The sequence below is a fragment of the Bos grunniens genome, chromosome 14 (assembly GCF_055505025.1).
Source record: "Bos grunniens cultivar Pamir isolate PY7600 chromosome 14, Bosgru_T2T1.0, whole genome shotgun sequence".
In the NCBI taxonomy this organism is placed as follows: Eukaryota; Metazoa; Chordata; class Mammalia; order Artiodactyla; family Bovidae; genus Bos; species Bos grunniens.
In genome coordinates, this window is record NC_141178.1 from 18,024,181 (window position 1) to 18,046,681 (window position 22,501).

General features: G+C 40.1%; 1 protein-coding gene across 14 annotated transcripts in view; it reads right to left on the reverse strand.

The window, feature by feature from the left end:
- RGS22 (regulator of G protein signaling 22) overlaps positions 1-22,501 on the reverse strand; it is a 140,519-nt gene that overhangs the window by 91,850 nt on the left and 26,168 nt on the right. For 9 of the 14 annotated variants that reach the window (XR_015140533.1, XR_015140532.1, XR_015140534.1 and 6 more), the window contains exons 4-9: positions 17,999-18,220; positions 10,886-10,971; positions 10,095-10,263; positions 6,811-6,940; positions 3,679-4,279; positions 2,111-2,272 (exon numbers count right to left, since the gene is read on the reverse strand). The exons of 3 other annotated variants lie outside the window; for them this stretch is intronic. Coding sequence is in view for 7 of the 11 variants with exons in the window: in XM_086336108.1 (XP_086192234.1) it covers positions 2,111-2,272; positions 3,679-4,279; positions 6,811-6,940; positions 10,095-10,263; positions 10,886-10,971; positions 17,999-18,220 (1,370 nt within the window). In the remaining 4 variants the exon portion in view is untranslated. Of the gene's footprint in view, positions 1-2,110; positions 2,273-3,678; positions 4,280-6,810; positions 6,941-10,094; positions 10,264-10,885; positions 10,972-17,998; positions 18,221-22,501 lie in introns of those variants that run through there. 2 more of the 14 variants (XM_086336111.1, XM_086336122.1) reach the window with 2 other exon arrangements.

Here is a 22,501-nt window from a genome sequence, read left to right on the forward strand (position 1 = left end):
AGTGAAAGTTAAGTAGCGCTCAGTCGTGTCCGACTCTTTGCGACCCCATGGACTATAGCCCACCAGGCTCCTCCATCCATGGGATTCTCTAGGCAAGAATACTGGAGTGGGTTGCCATTTCCTTCTCCAGGGGATCTTCCCAACCCACGGATCGAACCCGGGTCTCCCACATTGCAGGCAGACACTTTAACCTCTGAGCCATCAGGGAAGCCCAAGGTATACAGAATCTTTGTGTAATTTCTTACAACTTCATATGAATCTATCATTCTCTCAAAACAGTTAAATTAAGAAAAGGAAAGCTTCTACTATATTTGTAATTTTTTTAAGCTGGGTGGTGTGTATTTAGGTGCATATTATAGTATAATTTATACCTTTCTGCCCTTCTTAAATATTTAAGAACAGAAATTTATACAGAGAAAAACAACATTCTCTCTATATATAGGAAAATACAAAGTATACAAGTAATCTGAAATACCTAGATGGGAGATAATCGAGAGACGGAGGCAAGGGACAAATCATGATGACCTTATTTGTTAAAGGAATTTTAACCTTAAGGAATTCGAACCTTACACTGAAAGCTTGGGGGTAACTAGTGAAAGCCTTAAAGCAGGCAAGTGACATCATCAGATCAATCACGGTCACAGTGGACAGCTCACTGATCCTCAGATAGCATACATTTCCTTCACGAGGCCCATTCTCTTCTCCACGCTTACAGAGTCCCTCGAGTCCCAGGTGAAATACTCCCTCTTCTCTGTGTCCTGTGCATCCACCACACTTGCTTTTAGTACACTCGTTTCACATGTAGGTTCCTCCCACTGGACTAGGATCCCTAGACTTGACTATGTTTTACCCTTGTACCCTTAGCACAGCACTTGGCTCATAGGAAGTGTTCATGGAATGTTTATTGAGATGATAAATCTAACTTGAGCTATTGTACATGTGCGCACATGCACACAAACACACACACATCAATTTGAAGAGATACTGAGCATAAGAGGTCAAGTGTAGAAGGATACATTCACAAAGTTAACATGGAGTTAAAATCCATCTTGTAACAGAGAAATATCAATAGCCTCAGATATGTAGATGACACCACTCTTATGGCAGAAAGTGAAGAGGAGCTAAAGAGCCTCTTGATCAAAGTGAAAGAGGAGACTGAAAAAGTTGGCTTACAACTCAACATTCAGAAAACTAAGATCATGGCATCTGGTCACCATTACTTCGTGGCAAATAGATGGGGAAACAATGGAAACAGTGAGAGACTTTATTTTTCGGGTTCCAAAATCACTGCAGATGGTGATTGCTGCCATGAAATTAAAAGACGCTTGCTCCTTGGAAGAAAAGCTATGACCAACATAGACAGCATATTAAAAAGCAGAGACACTACCAACAAAGGTCTGTCTAGGCAAAGCTATGGTTTTTCCAGTAGTCATGTATGGATATGAGAGTTGGACTATTAAGAAAGCTGAGCACCCAAGAACTGATGCTTTTGAAATATAGTGTTGGAGAAGACTTTTTTTTTTAACTTTACAATATTGTATTGGTTTTGCCATATATCAAAATGAATCCACCACAGGTATACGTGCTCCCCATCCTGATCCCTTGGACTGCAAGGAGATCCAACCAGTCCATCCTAAAGGAGATCATTCCTGAATATTCATTGGAAGGACTGATGCTGAAGCTGATACTCCAAAACTTTGGCCACCTGATGCAAAGAACCAACTCATTGGAAAAGACCCTGATGCTGGGAAAGATTGAGGGCGGGAGGAGAAGGAGACAACAAAGGATAAGATGGTTGGATGGCATCACCAACTGGATGGACATGAGTTTAAGTAAGCTCCAGGAGTTGGTGATGGACAGGGAAGCCTGGTGTGCTGAAGTTCATGGGTTGCAAAGAGTCGACATAACTGAGCAACTGAAATGAACTGCAAGTCCCTCAAACACCAACATTATCTAAAGGATAGGTACTTTAAAGAAGGCTGAAGATAATATAATAATCTTGTCATTTAAAATTCCCATAAGTCGTATATCCTTAAGACAAAAAGTATAACCTGTAACTAGCTTAATAAATGTGAAAGCAAATAACTTTGATTCTCATTATTTTTCTTACCAATAAAGAAGTAAGGGCTTTAAAACCTCAGTCTGAATTTTTTTTAAGTGTTCTTCATTCCACTGAGATCCATCTAGTAGTTTAAATTTTGATAAGACTTCTGCAGAAAGGTAGTAATCTCCACTGCTCACTAGAAAGCATTTTTTCATCTTCTCAATATGTCTGAAATAAAACACACACAAATAGGCACACACATGCCTGGTGACACAATACTCAACTAGCCAAATATTTTCCCTTCCAAAATGTTTCAGGCAAGTAATGAACTCTCTTAGAACCAAAAGTGGGGTCACAAAGAGCAGGATCACGACTGAGCAACTGAACAAAGAACCGAAAGTGAGTTACAGGAGTACCAATGTGAAGGTCAAAATAATTCGCACAGGTATGGGAATGGCAAGGACAGATGTGGTCAGCTGAACAATGGCCTTGCTAAGATGTCCACACCCTCATCTCCAGAACCTCAGAATGTGATCTTACATGACAGAAGGGACTCTGCAGAGGTGATTAGGCTTCTGGGGAGATTATCCTGGGCTATCTAGCTGGTGCTAATGTAATCATTAACAATCCTTCTAAGAAGGAGGCAGGAGGCTAACAGTCACAGAGAAAAGATGGGAGGACAGAAGCAGAGGTTAGAGAGGAGAAAAGATGTCATGGTGCTGGCTCTGAAGACAGAGGAAGGGGCCCTGAACCAAGGAAAGCAGATGGCCTCAGAAGCGGGAAAAGGCAAGGAAATGGATTCTCCCCAAAGTGCCAGAAGGAATGCAGGCCTGCAGACCCATTTAGACTTCTGACCTTTTAATCAGAAGAAAATTAATTTATGTTGCTTCAAGCCACTGAATCTGTGGCAATTAATGACAGCAACAACAGGAACTAATAAAGTATTAACTCTCAAGAACCTATGTAGGTTGACTGTATATCCTTTCCCTAACATGTCTTAGAAAGTGGTAGCAGCCTTCCATCCCAGGATCAATTAGGTCATGCTTCATAATCAACCATTTGGTAACCCCTGCTCTTATAACTATGTACAAGAACGAGCTTTGTGATCTGAACGCCGCCGAGTAACTGGAATAGTCCAGTCTCCAGTATTTACTCAGTCAAACCTTTAATGGGGATCCCAGTCTACTTCAGAGTTCAGAGCAGATCAGGAGAACACAGACAAGAGAAGGACATAAAGCGGGGTCCTCCAAGGTTCGTAAGACTTACAGTGACCTGACACATATGGAGCAGCTAAACAAAGGCCCATGCCCCATCAGACCTAAGAGGCTCTCTCGAGAACATCCAGCATCGTATCCAGAAGATATCTCATTCAGATATATCTAAGTGGCATCTGGCTAAAGACCATAGAATTTGTTAACTGAGCAGGCTGCCAGGAACAGCCAGCCCCTTACACTGGCATAAGGTACCTTTTATGTAAATCAATTTTATTATAATAAAATAAATTTTATTATTAATTCTTCTAAAAGTATAAATTACATTTATATATTTATTCCAGGCCTTCTGTCTGTGCTTAGATGACCCAAACTAATATTTTATAATTTGGTTTTAAAACTATTAAAAAAAAAAAGAAATACCTTTGATGTCTTCCAGGATTCTTAAGAACTTTTAACCTCTCAATATCCATCCATAGCCACCAATATTTCTCCCCTAAGGTACCTTTTAAAAATTTCTTAAATCTTTCAAACTCCTTTCTATTACCAATGTCATAAGTTTTGTGAGAAATACACCAATCAGCCCTGCTGTCGAGTCCAACGCTGTCAGGCTTTGAAACTGCTGGTTCTAACACGTCTCCCGACTCTTCCCTTAGCATTTCATTGAACAAAACATTCTTGCCAGAGGTAGGCCCCCCAATGTCATCAAATACCACTTCTGTTACGTTTCTGAAATTTACGTAATCTGGGCTTTCTCTAAGTGTTGCTCCAAGAATTTGATGAATCGCCACTCTCAAGATAAAGGAGACATAAGATCTTAAAAACTCGTCACATGTTGAGAAGTGCAGTGTCAGACTTTCATCAACATTCTGTTGCTTTTCAAGGTATATCCTCAGAAGAGCTTGAGAAGGAGTGTCCTGTAGAGATACAGACCCATCTTCTTCAAATTCGGAGGTTAATCTAGTGGTTTTTAATAGGCCCTTTTTCGTCCTGGGGTGAACTCCATCATCGAAGATAAAACTCTCTGTATTAAATCATAAAAGGCTATTAGATCAGATATGAATGTAAAAGTTTTCTTTTAATTGTTAACTAGATGTTATAAATCACTGCAGATGGTGATTGCAGCCATGAAATTAAAAGACGCTTACTCCTTGGAAGGAAAGTTATGACCAACGTAGACAGCATATTAAAAAGCAGAGACATTACTCTGTCAACAAAGGTCCATCTAGTCAAGGCTATGGTTTTTCCAGTGGTCATGTATGGAGTGAGAGTTGGACTATAAAGAAAGCTGAGCACCAAAGAATTGATGCTTTTGAACTGTGGTGTTGGAGAAGACTCTTGAGAGTCCCTTGGACTGCAAGGAGATCCAACCAGTCCATCCTAAAGGAGATCAGTCCTGGGTGTTCATTGGAAGGACTGATGTGGAAACTGAAATTCCAGTACTTTGGCCACCTGATGCAAAGAGCTGACTCATTTGAAAAGACCCTGATGCTGGGAAAGATTGAGGGCGGGAGGAGAAGGGGATGACAGAGGATGAGATGGTTGGATGGCATCACTGACTCAATGGACATGAGTTTGGGTGGACTCCAGGAGTTGGTGATGGACAGGGAGGCCTGGCGTGCTGCGGTTCACGGGGTAGCAAAGAGTCAGACACGAGTGAGCGACTGAACTGAACTGAGAGAAAAGAAATGCCAACGGGGATTGGCCATATCTTCCCTGGATCTGAAGAGGATGTTAGTGGCAGATGAGCTAAATATTTGCTATCCTCAATAAAGAGGATCTTCAAAAAGACATGACACACTTTTAAAATGTAATATTTTAGGCTGATAATGTCAACATACAAAGGCCAAGTCTATTAAAGAATTAGAATGTGTATACCAAATGATTGTGTGTACTTTAATGTTTCATGGTGCATGGTAAAATAAAATTAGCTACCATAGATGATGAGATGATAGATGAACAGACAAGAATTGGAGTCATATTAGCAATTAAAAAAAAAAACTGTTTTATGAGAAAAATTCTATTACTACTACACTTACAACCTATCATTAAAATTACAAAATTGCATAAAGTCCTTGTGAAGACTTACAAATACAACTGGACTACATTTACACTTTTTCTAAAGATATAGTCTAGCCCTTATTTTTTTTAAGTCTTTCAGATAGCAGTGAAATATTTGATGTCTGTGCTTCATTTCACATGGCAAATCTACTGCTCGCAAAGCCATGGATCTGGAAAACCCTGATCCATGTGTCCCAACCTCAATTTTCTCAGTAATAGATTTCAAATCTCAATAAACTGAAAATATTTCATAATTTTAATTGAAAATATGTATAATAAATTTCCCTAAAATTGAGATTAGACTTTTGTAGACCTGTGAAAGGATAGTGGGTATACACTCAACCCCACAAACACGGAGGGAGAGTACAAGCCTGGCATTTCCCCTCACTGCCTTCCTGGTATCCTTTCTCTCTCTGTTCACTAACTTCACTCTCCCATTTTCTACTTCACTATTTGGAGGCAACAGTAAGAAATCTATATATTCCATAATTTCCAATTAGAAAGATGATTTCCCTCTTTACCTAGATTTAGGTTCAATTCTAGAGACTCCAGATTTATCACCCTCAGAGGTTTCTGGTACTTATCAAAGGAACTGTGCAATAACTTAGTGAATTGTGGAATTCCCTTCCTGAATCACATTGCTAGATTTTTTTTCCTCTAGCAATATCATATGTTAATTACTACCGTTTCTGGAGGGAAGGGAAGGGAAGGTGAAGTCGCTCAGTCATGTCCGACTCTTTCCAACCCCACGGACTGTAGCTTACCAGGCTCCTCCATCCGTGGGATTTTCCAGGCAAGAATACTGGAGTGGGGTGCCATTTCCTTCTCCAGAGGATCTTCCCAACCCAGGGATCGAACCCAGGTCTCCCGCATTGTAGGCAGACACTTTACTGTCTGAGCCACCAGGGAAGTCCTTTCTGGACCATTTCTGGAAGGTCCCCTTTATTTATGAAAAGTTTCTGTCACCTACCAAAGTTCATCCACCCACAGTAGAAATTTATCTGCTTTTCAAGGTGAAAAATAGTCTGAACTTAGCAGGATAACTCAAGTTCCATAAATCACTATTTACTTTTGGGAGGAGAGAAAGGTTGTACCCACTTTATTTCAAATTCTTAATAATAAGAATTTGTAAACTGTAATAGGAAATAATGATAAAGCAAATATTTATTGACTGTCTACCAGGTACCAAGCACTAAACATTTTATATATTCAGTATGTATGCATCATTAGTTTAACCTTACAGATGACAAAAGCAAGGTTACCAGAAATGGAATAATTTGCAGAAGTCACAAACTAATAAGTATCAGAGTTGAGTTCTAAACCCCTCTTCTTTTCACTATATGAGGTTGTCTCTTAGAAAAGAGTAGAAAGTGGAGTTGCAGGAGATACCAGTTTTTTCCCTATCCACTAAGTGTTATAAGTTTAGAATAACAACAACAAAAGACGTAAAAAGGAGTTCTGGGGTCATTCTTATCCTTGTCCTTTACTGCTTACCAGAAGCAGATGAAACAACTGGTGATTCGATTTTGTCGTGGAATACACAAGATGGTAGTGAAAAGGTTGGTACTGTTTGCTGACATTGTTTTGCTAAGGCAAACCAATCTTTTGTTTGAGTATAGGAGGCCTAGGAAGAAAGGAGCACATTTGTTTAACCAAGATTAGCAGTATTCTTCCAATCATGAATCTGGATAAATCATTATGATAATACTCAATTTGTATAGTACAATACGTAAAGGAAAAATTATGCTGTGAAAGAAAAGAATATTGTACATAGAAAAATTCATTAGCTGAGAATAATGGTAAGGAAATTTCAGATTATTTTCATATTAGATGATCAAAAGAAAAAAAAGGGGCCCAATACCCATCAAATTCTTCACTCCTCCACCGGAAGTACGCAACCCTCCTTCCTGGATTCACTACAAACTCCCGCCATCTAGGTTAACTTGGCAGGCTCCACAGCTCATCAGTCTTTGGATGCATCTTACGCCAGCTGCTCCCATTTACAACTTTCTCAATGATTTCATGCCCCCAGATCCATCTGGTCAGGCTCAGTGTTTTTAACAGCTCCTCCTTAATATGACAAAAACTTACTCTCAGTAGCACTGGAAACCTCTCCACGTTGAACTTCCCCTTTACCTTAGATTCTGTTTTCGCAACTTTGCTTGGATGGGATGCTTCCTGAAGGATGATTTCTGACTCACCTGCCCCTGGATAGAGTCTTCAGTTTTTCCTTTCTTTATGTACTCCTGAGTCAGCTGATCCAATTCCCAACCTGACATGCAGCTTCAAAAGCCCCAGTCCTAAGAAACTCCATCTCAGATGCCCTGGGAAGAGTCTTCTTCCCACTTTGTCCTCTCCTACTTTTCTAGGATAATCCAACTTGTTCAACAGAGGCAGAGAAGGGAGTGTCCAGCATTACTCTCACTTTTCCTTTTTTCGAACTAAGTCCTCTTAGCCTAAGGAACACTTACAGAGGAGGCAAGGCTCAAATGGAATTATGGAGAATTAGCGGGGCAAGTCGGGCCACACAACAAGACCAAAGGCGCGAGAGAGAAACACCAGGTGCCGCTGGTGTGGTACTGTTCCTTTTAGAAGTAAGGTAGATGCTGCTGCTAAGTCACTTCAGTCGTGTCCGACTGTGTGCGACCCCAGTAGCTTTGAATCTAATTTCCTTTTGTTTCCTCTTTTTCTTTCTCTAAAACCAAAGCATTTACTACTAATTATATTCATTCAAAATATTTATTAAATGACTTCTCTGTTCCAAGTTCTATCCTAAGCACTGAGAGGAGACCAAAATAATTAAGGAACTATCAAGGAATTAAGACCAACATACAAGAGTCATTAAATTAATTATACAAAAAGATAAGAGAGTGGAAGATAGAGGAGAAAGAAGTAGTTAGTTAAATATAAAAACAGTTAACTATTCTACTTTATATTCTTAAAAGATGGGTTAATTGTGTTTCGATGGTACAACTGAAGACAAAGAAATATTACTAATTATCATAAGGATTAATACCTATCTATAGTCATGGTTTAATGATTTAACAGCCCCAAAAATTGAACACTCAAGCTCAAAGGCTATTAAAAAGAAATATACAATTCAGGTATTACTCAAGTTGACAGAAATGAGTTTTTTTCCATCACAGAAAATAGTAAAAGTAAAGTAGCTTTGATTTTTATTTTCTTATATTTGATTCAATTTACATGTAAGGAATCAGAACTTATTCCCCTAGATTGATTCTTTCCTTTGCATGTTTATGGACCTCTACCATTAGTATGTTTTTGACATCCCTAACATTATTGGAACACATATGTTAATAGGAAAAATAAATACTGAAAAATAAATATAATGAAAAGAAAAATGTGACTTTAGTACATCCCTGAGCATTATTCAGAGGAAATAATGGGACTGGCATACATTTTTTTTTAACATTTTTGCCAAATATTGCTGATAGAACTGTCAAACTGCAAAATTATATAGGAGCTTACACATGAAAAAAAAATGTTCAAAAAGATAGTGTAAGGATATCCATTCCAACAGAGATGTTTTCCTCTTGAATGACATCTTTGATCAATTGGAAGTGCCTGCCTAGGAGGCTGTGTTGAAAAGAACTTAGAGCCAAGTCCTAGCTCAGCAGGAAAACTGCCATGATTGATTAGCAATGTCTGTCATGAATGGAAACTAGGACAAGAGCAACACATGGGTAACATATTTGCAGTTCCTGGTTTTGCAAAGAATTGTATATTGGAAACCTGTTCCCAGAGAGATTTAATAATTAGAAGGTAAAGAGAAGCAGGATAGTGACCCCAAAACATGCCATGACCTGGATTATTGTGAGCCAAAGGAGACCTCGACCCAGTAGACTCAAGAGAAACATTTACCTCTCCTTTAACTACCTAAATTCACCTAAAAGAATTTAGTTACAGGGCCAGGCTCAGAGACAGCCAGTACCACAGATGACTTTTATGTGAATGACTACCTACCTCTATGGCAGGCAAACATCTAATTAGCAAACATCTGGTCTTCTTATAGTCCTGTGACTTACCCTATTCCCCTCTGAAGCCCCAGGCCCCTATCCCATTCCCAAGCTCAGGATAGCTCAACTGCCCAACTTGTTTCGGGTCTCATATTCTTAAAGGGCTCCTGTACATAACTAAATTACCTTTTGTTTTTGTTTTTGTTGTTTTTTTTTTTTTGCCTATAACTATCTTATGTCAATATTTTTTAATTAGACCAGCCAAAGAACCTACAAGGTTAGAAGGAAAAGGTTCCCTCCCTGACAAAGCCAAAGATCTAACTACAAGTTTGACTATACTATGGTTCTCCAAAAGGACATCTGATTCTGGGTTAGATTTCTTCATACGTACTTATGCTACCCAACATACCTGGTAACAGTTAAACACTAATGCATTTAATTACTAAAAAATAATCTTGACAATATGGAGGAGAAGATCCAATTTATCATTGCTTTGTACAAATATTATAGATTCTAAATAATAAAAAAATTGGAATGAACAATGAAAGCCTTACTTCCCATGTGACAGTGGGCATGCTCTTCAATTTTCCATTTTCCTTTGTACACATGACAATAATAATTCTAATTACATTTCAGGTGAAAGAGTGTAAGGCAAATAAGTCATCATAAATCCAAAAGAATTTCTGCTAAATCTACTTTGGAAGTATTTGAAAACATTTTCTTATTCAAATGAACATCATGTCTCTAAAAAGACAAGTTTCACCAAAGTGCCAAGTCACAAAGAAACACTCAAACTTTTACCTCGCCCAGAGAAATGTAGAACTTTTTCATAATTATAACATCATCTTCTTCAACAGGAGGAGGTGGTGGACTGGCTGGTTTTTTCAGGACCCAGGGTGAAAACTCTGTACCTAATATGATATTCATGCCTGATTCACTCCATCTTACTTGTGAAATCAATTTGGCTAACCTGTATTTCAGAAATCATACAAATTGAAATAAATTTCAAATATGGTAGAATTCAGAATAAAAACTAAAATTTTATGTATTCAAATCAATCTTCCCTCCTAGCTTTGCAGGATGAGTCTCTTAGGAGCTGCTAAAATTAATGGCGTATTCATAGGATCACTAATTAATTAATAATTATTCTGTTTTATTGTATTTTAGAAAATAGTTGTTCTAAGAAAGGGTCAAATTTTAGTAAAATTTCAGACTGTTTAGGAACTTAAACTTTAAAAGTCAGGGAACATAAAAGAAAAACTTGGCCCTGTGCTAGAACATTCTGTCTTTTTTATGCCATTTGTATTCATTTTTTATCACCCTGAACACAAACACCTTTACAGAAGTAGAAAAAAATTTAAATATAATGATCAAAGAAGCAGAATTGAAGTACATTTATTAGGTACTGCTTCTTTGAAATCTCTTTGGAAATGTTAAGCAATTTTTACCAATGCTCTATATTATACTACATAGTAACCAAAATACAAACTCCAATGGGGTTAAAGTACACAATTTTATTAAGAAAGTAAATAAAAATGATTTTTGGTGAAAAAAATCATTTAAAATATATGTATATTGATGAATTACAATACCTGTATTCAAAGTAACAATCACTTTCCAGAAAAGTTGGAAGTCTTTCTTTTTTGACCCAGTGAATACCTTGTTCACGATTGAGACACTGTTAGAAGACAAGTGAAAAAGAAAGCATCACAGAAAATCACCTGTTAGGACAATGATGGTCTAATCACTAGAGCAATGTTACCTCTAGCTCTTATAGGGAGCCTGTCTCTACCTTCTGTTTGGACAGGAGAAAGAACCCCGAGTCTCAAGTTTGAAGCCACTTTGTCTGCTGGTACACTTCATTAATTCTCTCAACAAACCTACATCAGCTCTCATCTACATGTTACAGACTACCAAACTGAATCCAGAAAACTTAAGTAACTTACTGAAAGAGGAAAAATGACCAAAAAAAATTAATCAGTGTCATTATTTTCACAGATATAAAACAGGTTAAAAATAATCACAAACAGAGGACTTCCCTGGTGGTCTAATGGCTATGACCCTGAGCTCCCAATGGAGGATGAGATGGTTGGACGGCATCATCAGCTCAATGGACATGAGTCTGAGCAAACTCTGGGAGATAGTGAAGAACAGGGAAGCCTGGCATGCTCTAGACCACGGGGTGGCAAAGAATAAGACATGACTTAGCAACTGAACAAGTGCCAGAAGTTCAGGACTCTGTAGGAGGCCCCATAGGCATGAAAACCAAGGTTTCCACAGAACATGATTGAGATGGGGATGGAGTCAAGATGGCAGAATAGAAGGATGTGGAGTTCACCTCTCCCCACAAGTACATCAAGAATACATCTACAAATGGAGCACTTCTCAGAGTGCCTGCTGTACACTAGCAGAGGACCTTGGACACCTAAAAGGACAGGAAAAATCTTCACACAACTGGGTAGGACCTAAGAAAGAAAAAGAGAAACAGAATGGTACCTGCACCCCTGGTGGGGAGCTGAAGGATAGAAGAGGCTCCTGCACTCAGGGAAGCCCCCTCACCATTGGGCAGATCAGCTGGGATGGAGGGGGAGCTTCAGGAGCTTGGAGGAAAGCACAGCAACTGGTCTGTGACAGGTAGGACAGATTAAGACCTACATGGATGTTCCATTCTGCAGCCCTGCAGCCCTGCATGCTCCAGCCTGAGTTGTTGTCTGTTGATGCAGAGAGGGGCTGGGTGCTGGAACGTGGGGTTTGGAGAGTGGACACAGCGAGGAGACAGTTGTTGGCTGTGAAGAGACAGCCCGCAAGGATGGGAGTAAGGAGCTCCACAACTGGGAATGTTCATGGAAGAAGCCTGGGCCGCCGAAGAAGCAGGGCACCATTGCTGAGTGACCCACAGGAGGGGGACTGCCGTAATTTCAGTCCCCTTCCCCACGCACCCCTGTCTCCATGGATACTAGGAGGGGCACCTCCCAGAGCAGGCTCGCACGCTCTGCCCATCATCACCTCTTCCCCTGCCTACCTGGGCAGGGCACATGTGCTCTAGGGCAGCCTTCGGAGGAACATGCACAGAGGTGGGGCTGAAACCACAGCTGAGCCCCAGGGGCCATGCAACTAAAACAGAAGAGCTGAAATCTCTCCTCATGGCCACAAGAGCTGCAGATTCACATACACCCTCACTGTCAGTGCTGTGAACTCAGTGCCTGTGGAATGTCCAAATGGATGAGCACTCACACAGCTCAGATGGGTCCAGTTTCAGCCACTGTGGGCTTTGTGGTCACGTTCACACAGAGACTGGGCCAGGTCAGAATCTGAGCTGCCTCCATAGCTAGCTACCACAGATGATCCAGGTACATGACTACTGCAATCCTGGGACCTGACTTTGGTGGATTCACACAGGTGGCCTGGTGAAAACGCAGGAGAAACACCAGGGCCAATTGCTGGCAAACCAACAGGTAAGTCGGGGGGCAGGGCGCTAAGAGCAGTTCCAACAACAGTGTAATTTGTGAGCCAGCACGACAGGTGAAAAGTAACACAATATTCACAGGTGAACAATTGCAGAGGAGGAAAACTCAGAGGCTTCTCTCACAAAGGGAGTGCTCCAATCTCACCTACTATGCACCATAGTAGAAAAACGAAGCCCGAAGTTAGGACAAGGAAGAAAATAATAAATATCAAAGCAGAAATATATGAAATAGAGACTAAAAAAATCAGTAATGAAGAGCCAGTTCTTTGAAAAGATAAAACTGATAAACCTTTATTCAAACTCGTCAATAAATAAGAGGTTCCAAATACAACCAGAAAAGAGAAGTTACAACCAATATCACAGAAATAGAATCATAAGAGACTAGTATGAACAATTATTTGTCAACAACTGGACAATCTAGAAGAGATGGATAAATCCCTGAAAACAAAAAATCTTCTAAGACTCAATCATGAAGAAATAGAAAATCAATTACAGTGATTTAAAAAAAAACACACAACTCCCAAAAAACAAAAGTGCAAGATCAGAAGCCTTCACAGGGGAATTCTACCAAACATTTAAAAAAGAGTTAACACCTATCCTTCTCAAACTGTTTCAGAAAATTGAAGAGAAACACTTCCAAACTCACCCTACAAGGCCAGCATTACCCTGATACCAAAACCAAAAAGAAAGAAAGATAGATAATTACAGACCAATATACCTGATAACAAAAGATGCAAACAGATCCAATAAAACATAATGGCTGGCACTTCCATGGTGATACAAGGGATAGAAATCCGCCTTCCAATGCAGTGGACCTAAGTTTGATCCCTGGTCTGAGAGGATTCCGCATTTTGCAGAGCCACTAAGCCTGTGCCCCACAACTACTGAGCCTGCACCCTAGGGCCCACATGCCACAACTGCTGAACTCACACGTTACAACCACCGAAGCCTGCATGCCTAGAGCCTGTGCCCTGCAACAAGAGAAACCACCATATGAGAGTCCATACATCTCAACCAAGAGTAACCCTGCTCCACAGCAAATAGAGGACGACTGCATGCAGCAACAAAGACCCAGTGCAGCCAGAAATAAATAATAAATAAAAGCATAACGGCTGAATTCAACAACACATTAAAAGAATAATAAATCAGATCAAGTGGGATTTATTCCAGAGATGCAAGGATGGTTCAATATTGACAAATCAATGTGATACACCATATTAAAAAATTAATAACAATCATACGATCATCTCAATAGATACAGAAAAAGCATTTGACAAAATTCAACATCCATTTATGATTAAAAAAATTCTCAACAAGGTGGGCAGAGAGGGAACATATGTTAACATAATAAAGGCCGGGTGACAAACCCACAGCTAACATCATAGTCGGTGGTGAAAAACTGAAAAATTTTCCTCTAAGATCAGGAACAAGAGAAGGGTATCCACTCTTAACCACTTTTATTCAACATGATGTTCAAACTCCTAGCCACAGCAATCAGACAAGAAAAAAACAAGACATTCAAACTGGAAAAAAAGAAGTAAAACAGTCACTATTTGCAGATGACATGACACTATATATAGAAAACCCTAAACACTACCAAACCTGGAGTAGGAAATGGCAATCCATTCCAGTATTCTTGCCTGGAAAGTTCCATGGATAGAAGAGCCTGGTAAGCTGCGGTCCATGGGGTCATAAAGAGTCAGACATGACTGAGTACAAAGACTACCAAAAATTATTATAACAAATGAATTTGGTAAAGTTGTAGAATATAAAATTAATATACAGAAATATGTTGCATTTCTATACTCTAATAATGAACCACCAGAAAGAAAAATTAAGAAAACAATCACATTTATGACTGCGTCGAAAAGAATAAAATACACAAGAATAAATTTAACTAAGGAGGTGAAAGACCTGTAGCCTGAAAACTATAAGATATTGATGAAAGAAATTAAAGATAAACAAATAAATGGAAAGATACACCATGCTTGTGGCTGGGAAGAATTATTATTGTTAAAATGTACATTCTACAAATTATTCTAAAGATTCAATACAATCCCTAGCAAAACACTCATGGCATTTTCCCCAGAACTAGAATAATCCTACAATTTGTATGCCAATGCAGGAGATGTAAGTCTGATCCCTGGGGAGGGAAGATCCCCTAGAGTAGGAAATGGCAACCAGCTCCAGTATGCTTGCCTGGGAAACTCCACGGACAGAGGAGGCTAGCTAAAGACCATGGGGTCGCAGAGAGCCAGACATTACTGTGTGACTGAGCACAGACACACACATACACAAAGAATTTATATAAAACCACAAAAGACCCCAAATATCCAAAGCAATCTTAAGAAAGAACAAAGCAGGAGGTATTATGTTCCCTGATTTCAAACCATACTGCTGCTGCTGCTAAGTCACTTCAGTCGTGTCCAACTCTGTGTAACCCATGGACCGCAGCCCACCAGGCTCCTCCGTCCCTGGGATTCTCCAGGCAAGAACACTGGAGTGGGTTGCCATTTCCCTCTCCAACGCATGACAGTGAAAAGTAAACCTATATTAATTAAAGCAGGATGCTACTGCAAGCCCTGAGGGGCTCTCACTTCTGGCGCCTAGCACCCAGCCGCAAGCTGGCTGGGTGCGACCCTCTCCAGGGACAGCGCCAGATAGGGAGTTTGACTGGGGTGGTACACCTGTCAGACTGTAACACGGCTGTCCTAAGGCGAGCTCAGGGAGGACAGAAACCTCCCATGGAGCAGAAGGGTAAAGCTCGCTTAATCTTGATTTTTAATACGAATACAGACCATTAAAGCAGGGCCTCACGATCCTTTTGACCTTCAGGATTTTAAGCAGGAGGCCTCAGAAAAGTTACCACAGGGATAACTGGTTTGTGGCAGCCAAGCATTCATAGCGAGATCGCTTTTTGATCCTTCAAAGTCAGCTCTTCCTATCATTGTCATTGTCAAAAAAAAAAAAAAAACAGACATATAGAGCAATGGAACAGAACAGGGAGCCCAGAAATAAATCCACAGTTCTATGGTCAATTAATCTATGACAAAAGAGACAAGACTATACAATGTGGGAAAGATAGTCTCTTCAATAAACGGTGCTTAAAAAACTGGACAGCTATAAGCAAAAGAATAAAACTAAACCACTTTCTTACAGCATATATGAAAATAAACTCAAATGGATTAAAGACTTAAATGTAAGACCTGAATCCATAAAACTCCTAAAAGAAAACATAGGCAATATGCTCTCTGAAACTGATCTTAGCAACATTTTTATTTTGGATCTGTCCCCTCAGACAAGGGCAACAGGTAAGCAAACGGAACTACATCAAACTAAAACGTCTTGTACAGCGAAAGAATCCGTCAACAAAACAAAAAGGCAACTTCCTGAATCAAAGAAGCATTTTGCAAATGACACGTCTGATAAGGGTTAATATCCAAAATATATGAAGAACTCATACAACTTAACAGCAAAAAAAAAAAAATCCAATTTTAAAAATTGGTTAAGGAACTTAAAACACATTTTTCCAGATAAGACATACAGATGGCCAACAGGCACATGAAAAGATGCTTAAGATCACTAATTGTAAGGGAAATGCAAATCAAAACCACAATGAGATATCATCTCACACCTGTCAGAATGGCTATTTTTAAAAAGACAACAAAGTATTGGTGAGGATATGGAGAAGAGGGAACTCTTGTGCACTGTTGGTGGTAATGTAAATTGGTACAACCAGCTATGAAAAATAGCATGGAGTTTCCTCAAAAATTACAACTAGAACTACTATATGATCCAGCAATTCCACCTCTGGGTATTTATCTGAAGAAAAGAAAAACTCAAATTAAAAAAGATATAGGTACCCCAAGTTCACTGTATCGTTATTTACAGTAACCAAGATAGGAAAGCAACCTAAATATCCATTGATAGATGAATGGATAGAGAAGATGAGCCATTACTCAGCCACAAATAAGAATGAAATCTTGCCATTTGCAACAATCATGGAGGGACCTAAAGGGTATACTATACCAAGTGAAATTTAAACAGAGAAAGACAAATGTGATATGATTTCACTTACATGTGGAATCTAAAAAACAACAAACTAACAAACATAACACTACAGAAACAGAGTCATAGAGAACAAACCAGTGGTTGCAGAGTGGAGGGGACGGGGGAATGGGCAAGATAGGTGAAGGGAATTAAGCGGTACAATCTTCTAGTTATAAAACAAGTCTCAGGGATGCAATGCACAGCTTAGGGAACATAGCCAATAACACTGTGATAACTCTGTAATAGTGACAGGTGGTAAGTCTCATTTCACAATGCGTAAAAATATCCAATCACTGCGCTATACACCTGAAACTAATATAATAATTAAAAATAGAAATCTTAATTCCCAACTGCTCGACAGAACTCACTGAAATAAGTTCACTGTACAGGCGTAACTTACTCCATTGTGCTTTGCTTTATTGTGCCTCACGGATGCTTTGTTCTTCACCAACTGAAGGTGAGGGGCATCCCAGGGGCAAGCAAGTCTAGCTGCACCATTTTTTCCACAGTATCTGCTCACTTCATGTTTCTGTGTCACATTTGGGTAACTACGATCTTTCAGAGTTTTTCATTATTACTACATCTGTTATGGTGATCTGTGATCAGTTATTTTTGATGTTACTACAAAGACTTGTTGAAAGCTCAGATGATGGTTAGTATTTTTTAGCAATGAAGTATTTTTTAATTAAAGTATGTACATTGTTTCCTAAGACACAATGCTATGGTACACTTAATAGGCTACAGTGTGGTGTAAACGTAATTTTTATATGTACTGGGAAATCAAAATAATCGTGTGATTTGCTTCATCACAATATTCACTTTACTGTAGTGGTCTGGAGCCAACCTGCAATATATCCAAGATATGTCTATATACCCATACTTTCTAGAATACACCTAAACTATAAAGGATATATATATATATACTGCCCCAAATTAACTGTACTTGCTAAATATTCAAAGTAAATTACATGAACCTTCTCATACTGATAATCAAATATCAAGAAACTGCTAAACTGGTCATTTCATATGAATAAGATGATACTGTTACTGACAAATACTTTGTATGTAAGTACAATAAAATTTAATAAATACAGTTAAACTTTAGAAAGGGACGCCCAAGGAATCTGATGATAATTTCATTTAATGCTTTATTTATCCAGTAAGATGTAACTCAAATATACTTTCTTACCATGATATTGTAGTTGACATTAATGGTCTCATCTTCGTGAGGGGCGTTCACTTGAACAGGTTTAACATCACTCTTTCCTTTCCTTACAACATCATAGATAGGATTTCGAGGTCGCTGGTTTAGTACAATTTTTTTCAACTGCTTTTCCAGAAGTTGTGGAGCATTGTTAACTACTTCAAAAACTCCATAGACCACATTAAATCTAACTGCCTCTGAAAAGGTCTGCAAAATAAATTTGTGGAAATGTCTTAAAAACCAGAAACTCACTGCTCCAAGAAGACGTGATACTTACATGTATGCATATATACTTACACAAAGTTCTGTATTCTTAATAGTTACATCTTTCCTCTTAGGAGCTTGGAAATCTTTTGACTATAGGTAAGGGAACCCACTGAACCCTTCCTTCCAAATGTACTTATGCCATAAGTGTCAGGATATATTATGGCAGAAATTTCCTTTGCATACAACTCTTATCTCTAGAAAAGATTGAGGACAGGAGGAGAAGGGGCAACAGAGGATAAGATGGTTGGATGGCATCATCGACTCAATGGACATGAGTTTCAGGAAACTCCAGGTGATGCTGAAGGACAGGGAAGCCTGGCATGCTGCAGTCCATGGGGTCACATAGAGTCGGACACGACTGAACAACTGAACAACAACTTACCTCTGTGCTTCTTTGGAACTAGAAAAAAATACACCCTCGTCTCTGTGAAGCAATGTTATTCTCTTAGAAGGGGGTGGATTACTAGGGAAGAATGAATCAGAGAAGATACAACACTCCTGTTGTCTCTTTCATTCCCAGGAGCCGTGAAAGCTAAGTCTCCCTCGCCCAAAAGGAGAAAATTAAATACAATGTGTTCTTCATTTAAGACTATTTCAACACCATTCCATTCACTGTGACAAAAAAAGAGAGAGAGAGAGTGAAAGACAACATTTCTGAGCCTTTCTCTGTAATTACTAAATGCTGCCAACTTTTATTTAAAGTCAGTCAGTTACAGTCAGGAGTCTTGAGTTTTAATACCAGCTTGCCAATAAGTAGCTCTGTGACTTGGGGTAAATCACTCCATAGCAAGTATATGGTGGACTGTCTGTGTCTTTTCTCATTTTGCCCTCCAAAGGGACCTCTAGAATCAGGTCTCTTTTTCATAACATTAATTTATTTTAGGACACCTTCAATGAACTGCATACTCATGTAGTAAGTGTACTGAGGAGAGCGTCAATTCTGCCAAGTTTTACTAGGAGATTGCTAGATACACTATTAGTTAAAATGTAATAAATAGCAGGATGTTATAAAATTGGAGTTACAAATATATGTGTATATGTACAAATACCTATTATGTGTTTATATGTATGTGTGTGTATATATATACACACATACATACATATATACACACACACATATATATATGTAACTTTCCTGGTGGCTCAGAGCTAAAGAATCTGCCTGTAATGTATGAGATGCAGGTTCAATCCCTGGGTCAGGAAGATCCCCTGGAGAAGGAAATGGCAACTCACTCCAGTATTGTTGCCTGGGAAATCCCATGGACAGAAGAGCCTGGCAGGCTACTGCCCATGGGGTCGTGAAAGAGTCAGACACGACTGAGTGACTTAACAACAATATATATGTGTATGTATATGTGCCGTGCTGTATTCTTAGTCAGTCGTGTCCAACTCTTTGCGACCCCATGGCCTGTAGCCTGCCAGCTCCTCTGTCCAAGGGGATTCTCCAGACAAGAATATTGGAGTGGGTTGAGGTGCCCTTCTCCAGGGGATCTTCCCAACCCAGGGATAGAACCCAGGCTTACCACACTGCAGGTGGATTCTTAACCACATGAGCCGCCAGGGAAGCCCAAGCATAATGGAGTGGGTAGTCTATCCCTTCTCCAGGGGAACTTCCCAACCCAGGAATCAAACTGGGATCTCCTGCATTGCAGACGGATTCTTTACCAGCTGAGCTACCAGGGAAGCCTGTGTATGTGTATACACAGACATATTTTTTAATGAAGACTCATCCTACAGCCAGATGGCATCTTAGGAAGATCCTGAAGATGCCTCCTCTGATGGACACACTGATTCCACAGCTACACATAGAAAAGGTTCTTTGTAAAGAAGCCTAAAAACAAAATAAAAAAAGCCTAAAAGCTGGCTGAGTGGTGACTACACACTGGGCAAACAAGATGAAAACCACATCAAACAGGTAGGAGAAGCCAGGACACAACTCACCATAAACCCCACCCCTGGAGCAGTCACCCCTGTAACTCAAAATCCAAAGCAGCCCCATGAGGAGCAGAGGGTTCAAACCCCTCACCAGGCACCCCAACTTTTAAGACCTGCATCTGAGAAACGAGGCCAATTTTGAAAATCAAAGAGCTCACATCTCAACTGAAATGTGACACAAGAGAGAGGGGTCCTACAGTCAGTCCATAACATGAAATCATATTTAACTAAAGCTAGCCCTTGAAATCCTTGAAAACTGTCATAAAGTATAGTGTTGTTCTAACTTTCAAGTTAGCACTGGACACGGATTAACAGACTGGTTCCAAATAAGGAAAGGAGTACGTTAAGGCTATATATTATCTCCCTTAAGCTTATTTAACTTATATGCAGAGTACATCATGAGAAACGCTGGGCTGGAGGAAGCACAAACTGGAATCAAGATTGCTGGGAGAAATACCAATAACCTCAGATATGCAGATGACACCACCCTTATGGCAGAAACTGAAGCAGAACTAAAGAGCGAGCCTCTTGATGAAAATGAAAGAGGAGAGTGAAAAAGTTGGCTTAAAGCTCAACATTCAGAAAACGAAGATCATGGCATCTGGTCCCATCACTTCATGGGAAATAGATGGGGAAACAGTGGAAACAGTGACAGATTTTATTTTGGGGAGCTCCAAAAATCACTGCAGATGGTGACTGCAGCCATGAAATTAAAAGATGCTTACTCCTTGGAAGAAAATTTATGACCACCCTAGACAGCATATTAAAAAGCAGAGATATTACTTTGCCAGCAAAGGTCCGTCTAGTCAAGGCTACGATTTTTCCAGTGGTCATGTATAGATGTGAGTGTTGAACGGTGAAGAAAGCTGAGTGGCAAAGAATTGATGCTTTTGAACCGTGGTGTTGGAGAAGACTCTTGAAAGTCTCTTGGACTGCAAGGAGATCCAACCAGTCCATCCTAAAGGAGATCAGTCCTGAATATTCATTGGAAGGACTGATGCTGAAGCTGAAACTCCAGTACTTTGGCCACATGATGCGAAGAACTGACTCATTTTAAAAGACCCTAATGCTGGGAAAGATTGAAGGTGGGAGGAGAAGGGGACGACAGAGGATGAGATGGCTGGATGGCATCACTGACTCAATGGACATGAGTCTGAGTAAACTCCGGGAGCTGGTGATGGACAGGGAGGCCTGGTGTGCTGTAGTCCATGGGGTCGCAAAGGGTCGGACACGACTGAGCAACTGAACTGAACTGAACTTTCAAGAAAGTCATCATTGTGAATTTTTCCTCTGACGTTAAAATGTGTCATTAATTCTTCAGTTAGGGACCAGATAAAGCAGTGGGTTTGTGTTTAAAGCTCACATTATACATGTATGTATGTTTGACACTAGGGTCACCCTCAGTGTGAGACAACAGCTCTGCTAAGAGGCAGGAAGGTCAGAGTCACCGAGGGAATGGTAGAGTCTCCTCCTCCGTCTCAGACCCCCTCAAGGATGTTCACAGACTGGTCTATGTATGTTTGTAAATGGCTACACAGAGTCACCCTCACTCTTTAAATCACCCTCACTCACTCTGCAGAGCACAAATAATTCATTTTGAGTGACAACGCCTGTGTAAGTCCATTTCAACACATAATTTAACTACAACAGAAGTATTTACAAAGTGGACTGACGGCACAGGGGGATTTGTCAAGAATCTTCAGGAAATTAAGGACATTGACCCTCCTGAGACCCCCAGAGTCCTTGAGGAGAGGCAGCCTGATGCTTTGATTATCAGAAACCGCCTCAGAGCAGGGCCCAAGGTTGGCCCCAAAAGGACAGTGGGCTGGAGTGCCCACAGCTCAGTGTGGCCTCGTGCACCCTCTTGTCCTTCCCTGGTGGCTCAGACAAGAAAGAATTTGCCTGCAGTGTGGGAGACCTGGGTTGGGAAGATCTCTTGGAGGAGGACATGGCAACCCACTCCAGTATTCTTGCCTGGAGAATCCCATGGACAGAGGAGCCTGGTGGGCTACAGTCCATGGGGTCGCAAAGAAATCAGACACAACTGAGCGACTAAGCACAGCTGCTGCTGCTGCTGCTGCTGCTAAGTCGCTTCAGTCGTGTCTGACTCTGTGTGACCCCATAGACGGCAGCCCATCAGGCTCCCCCGTCCCTGGGATTCTCCAGGCAAGAACACTGGAGTGGGTTGCCATTTCCTTCTCCAATGCATGAAAGTGAAAAGTGAAAGTGAAGCAGCACCACATAAAGAAAGCTGAGTCTGAAAGAATAAACAGGCATTCATATCAG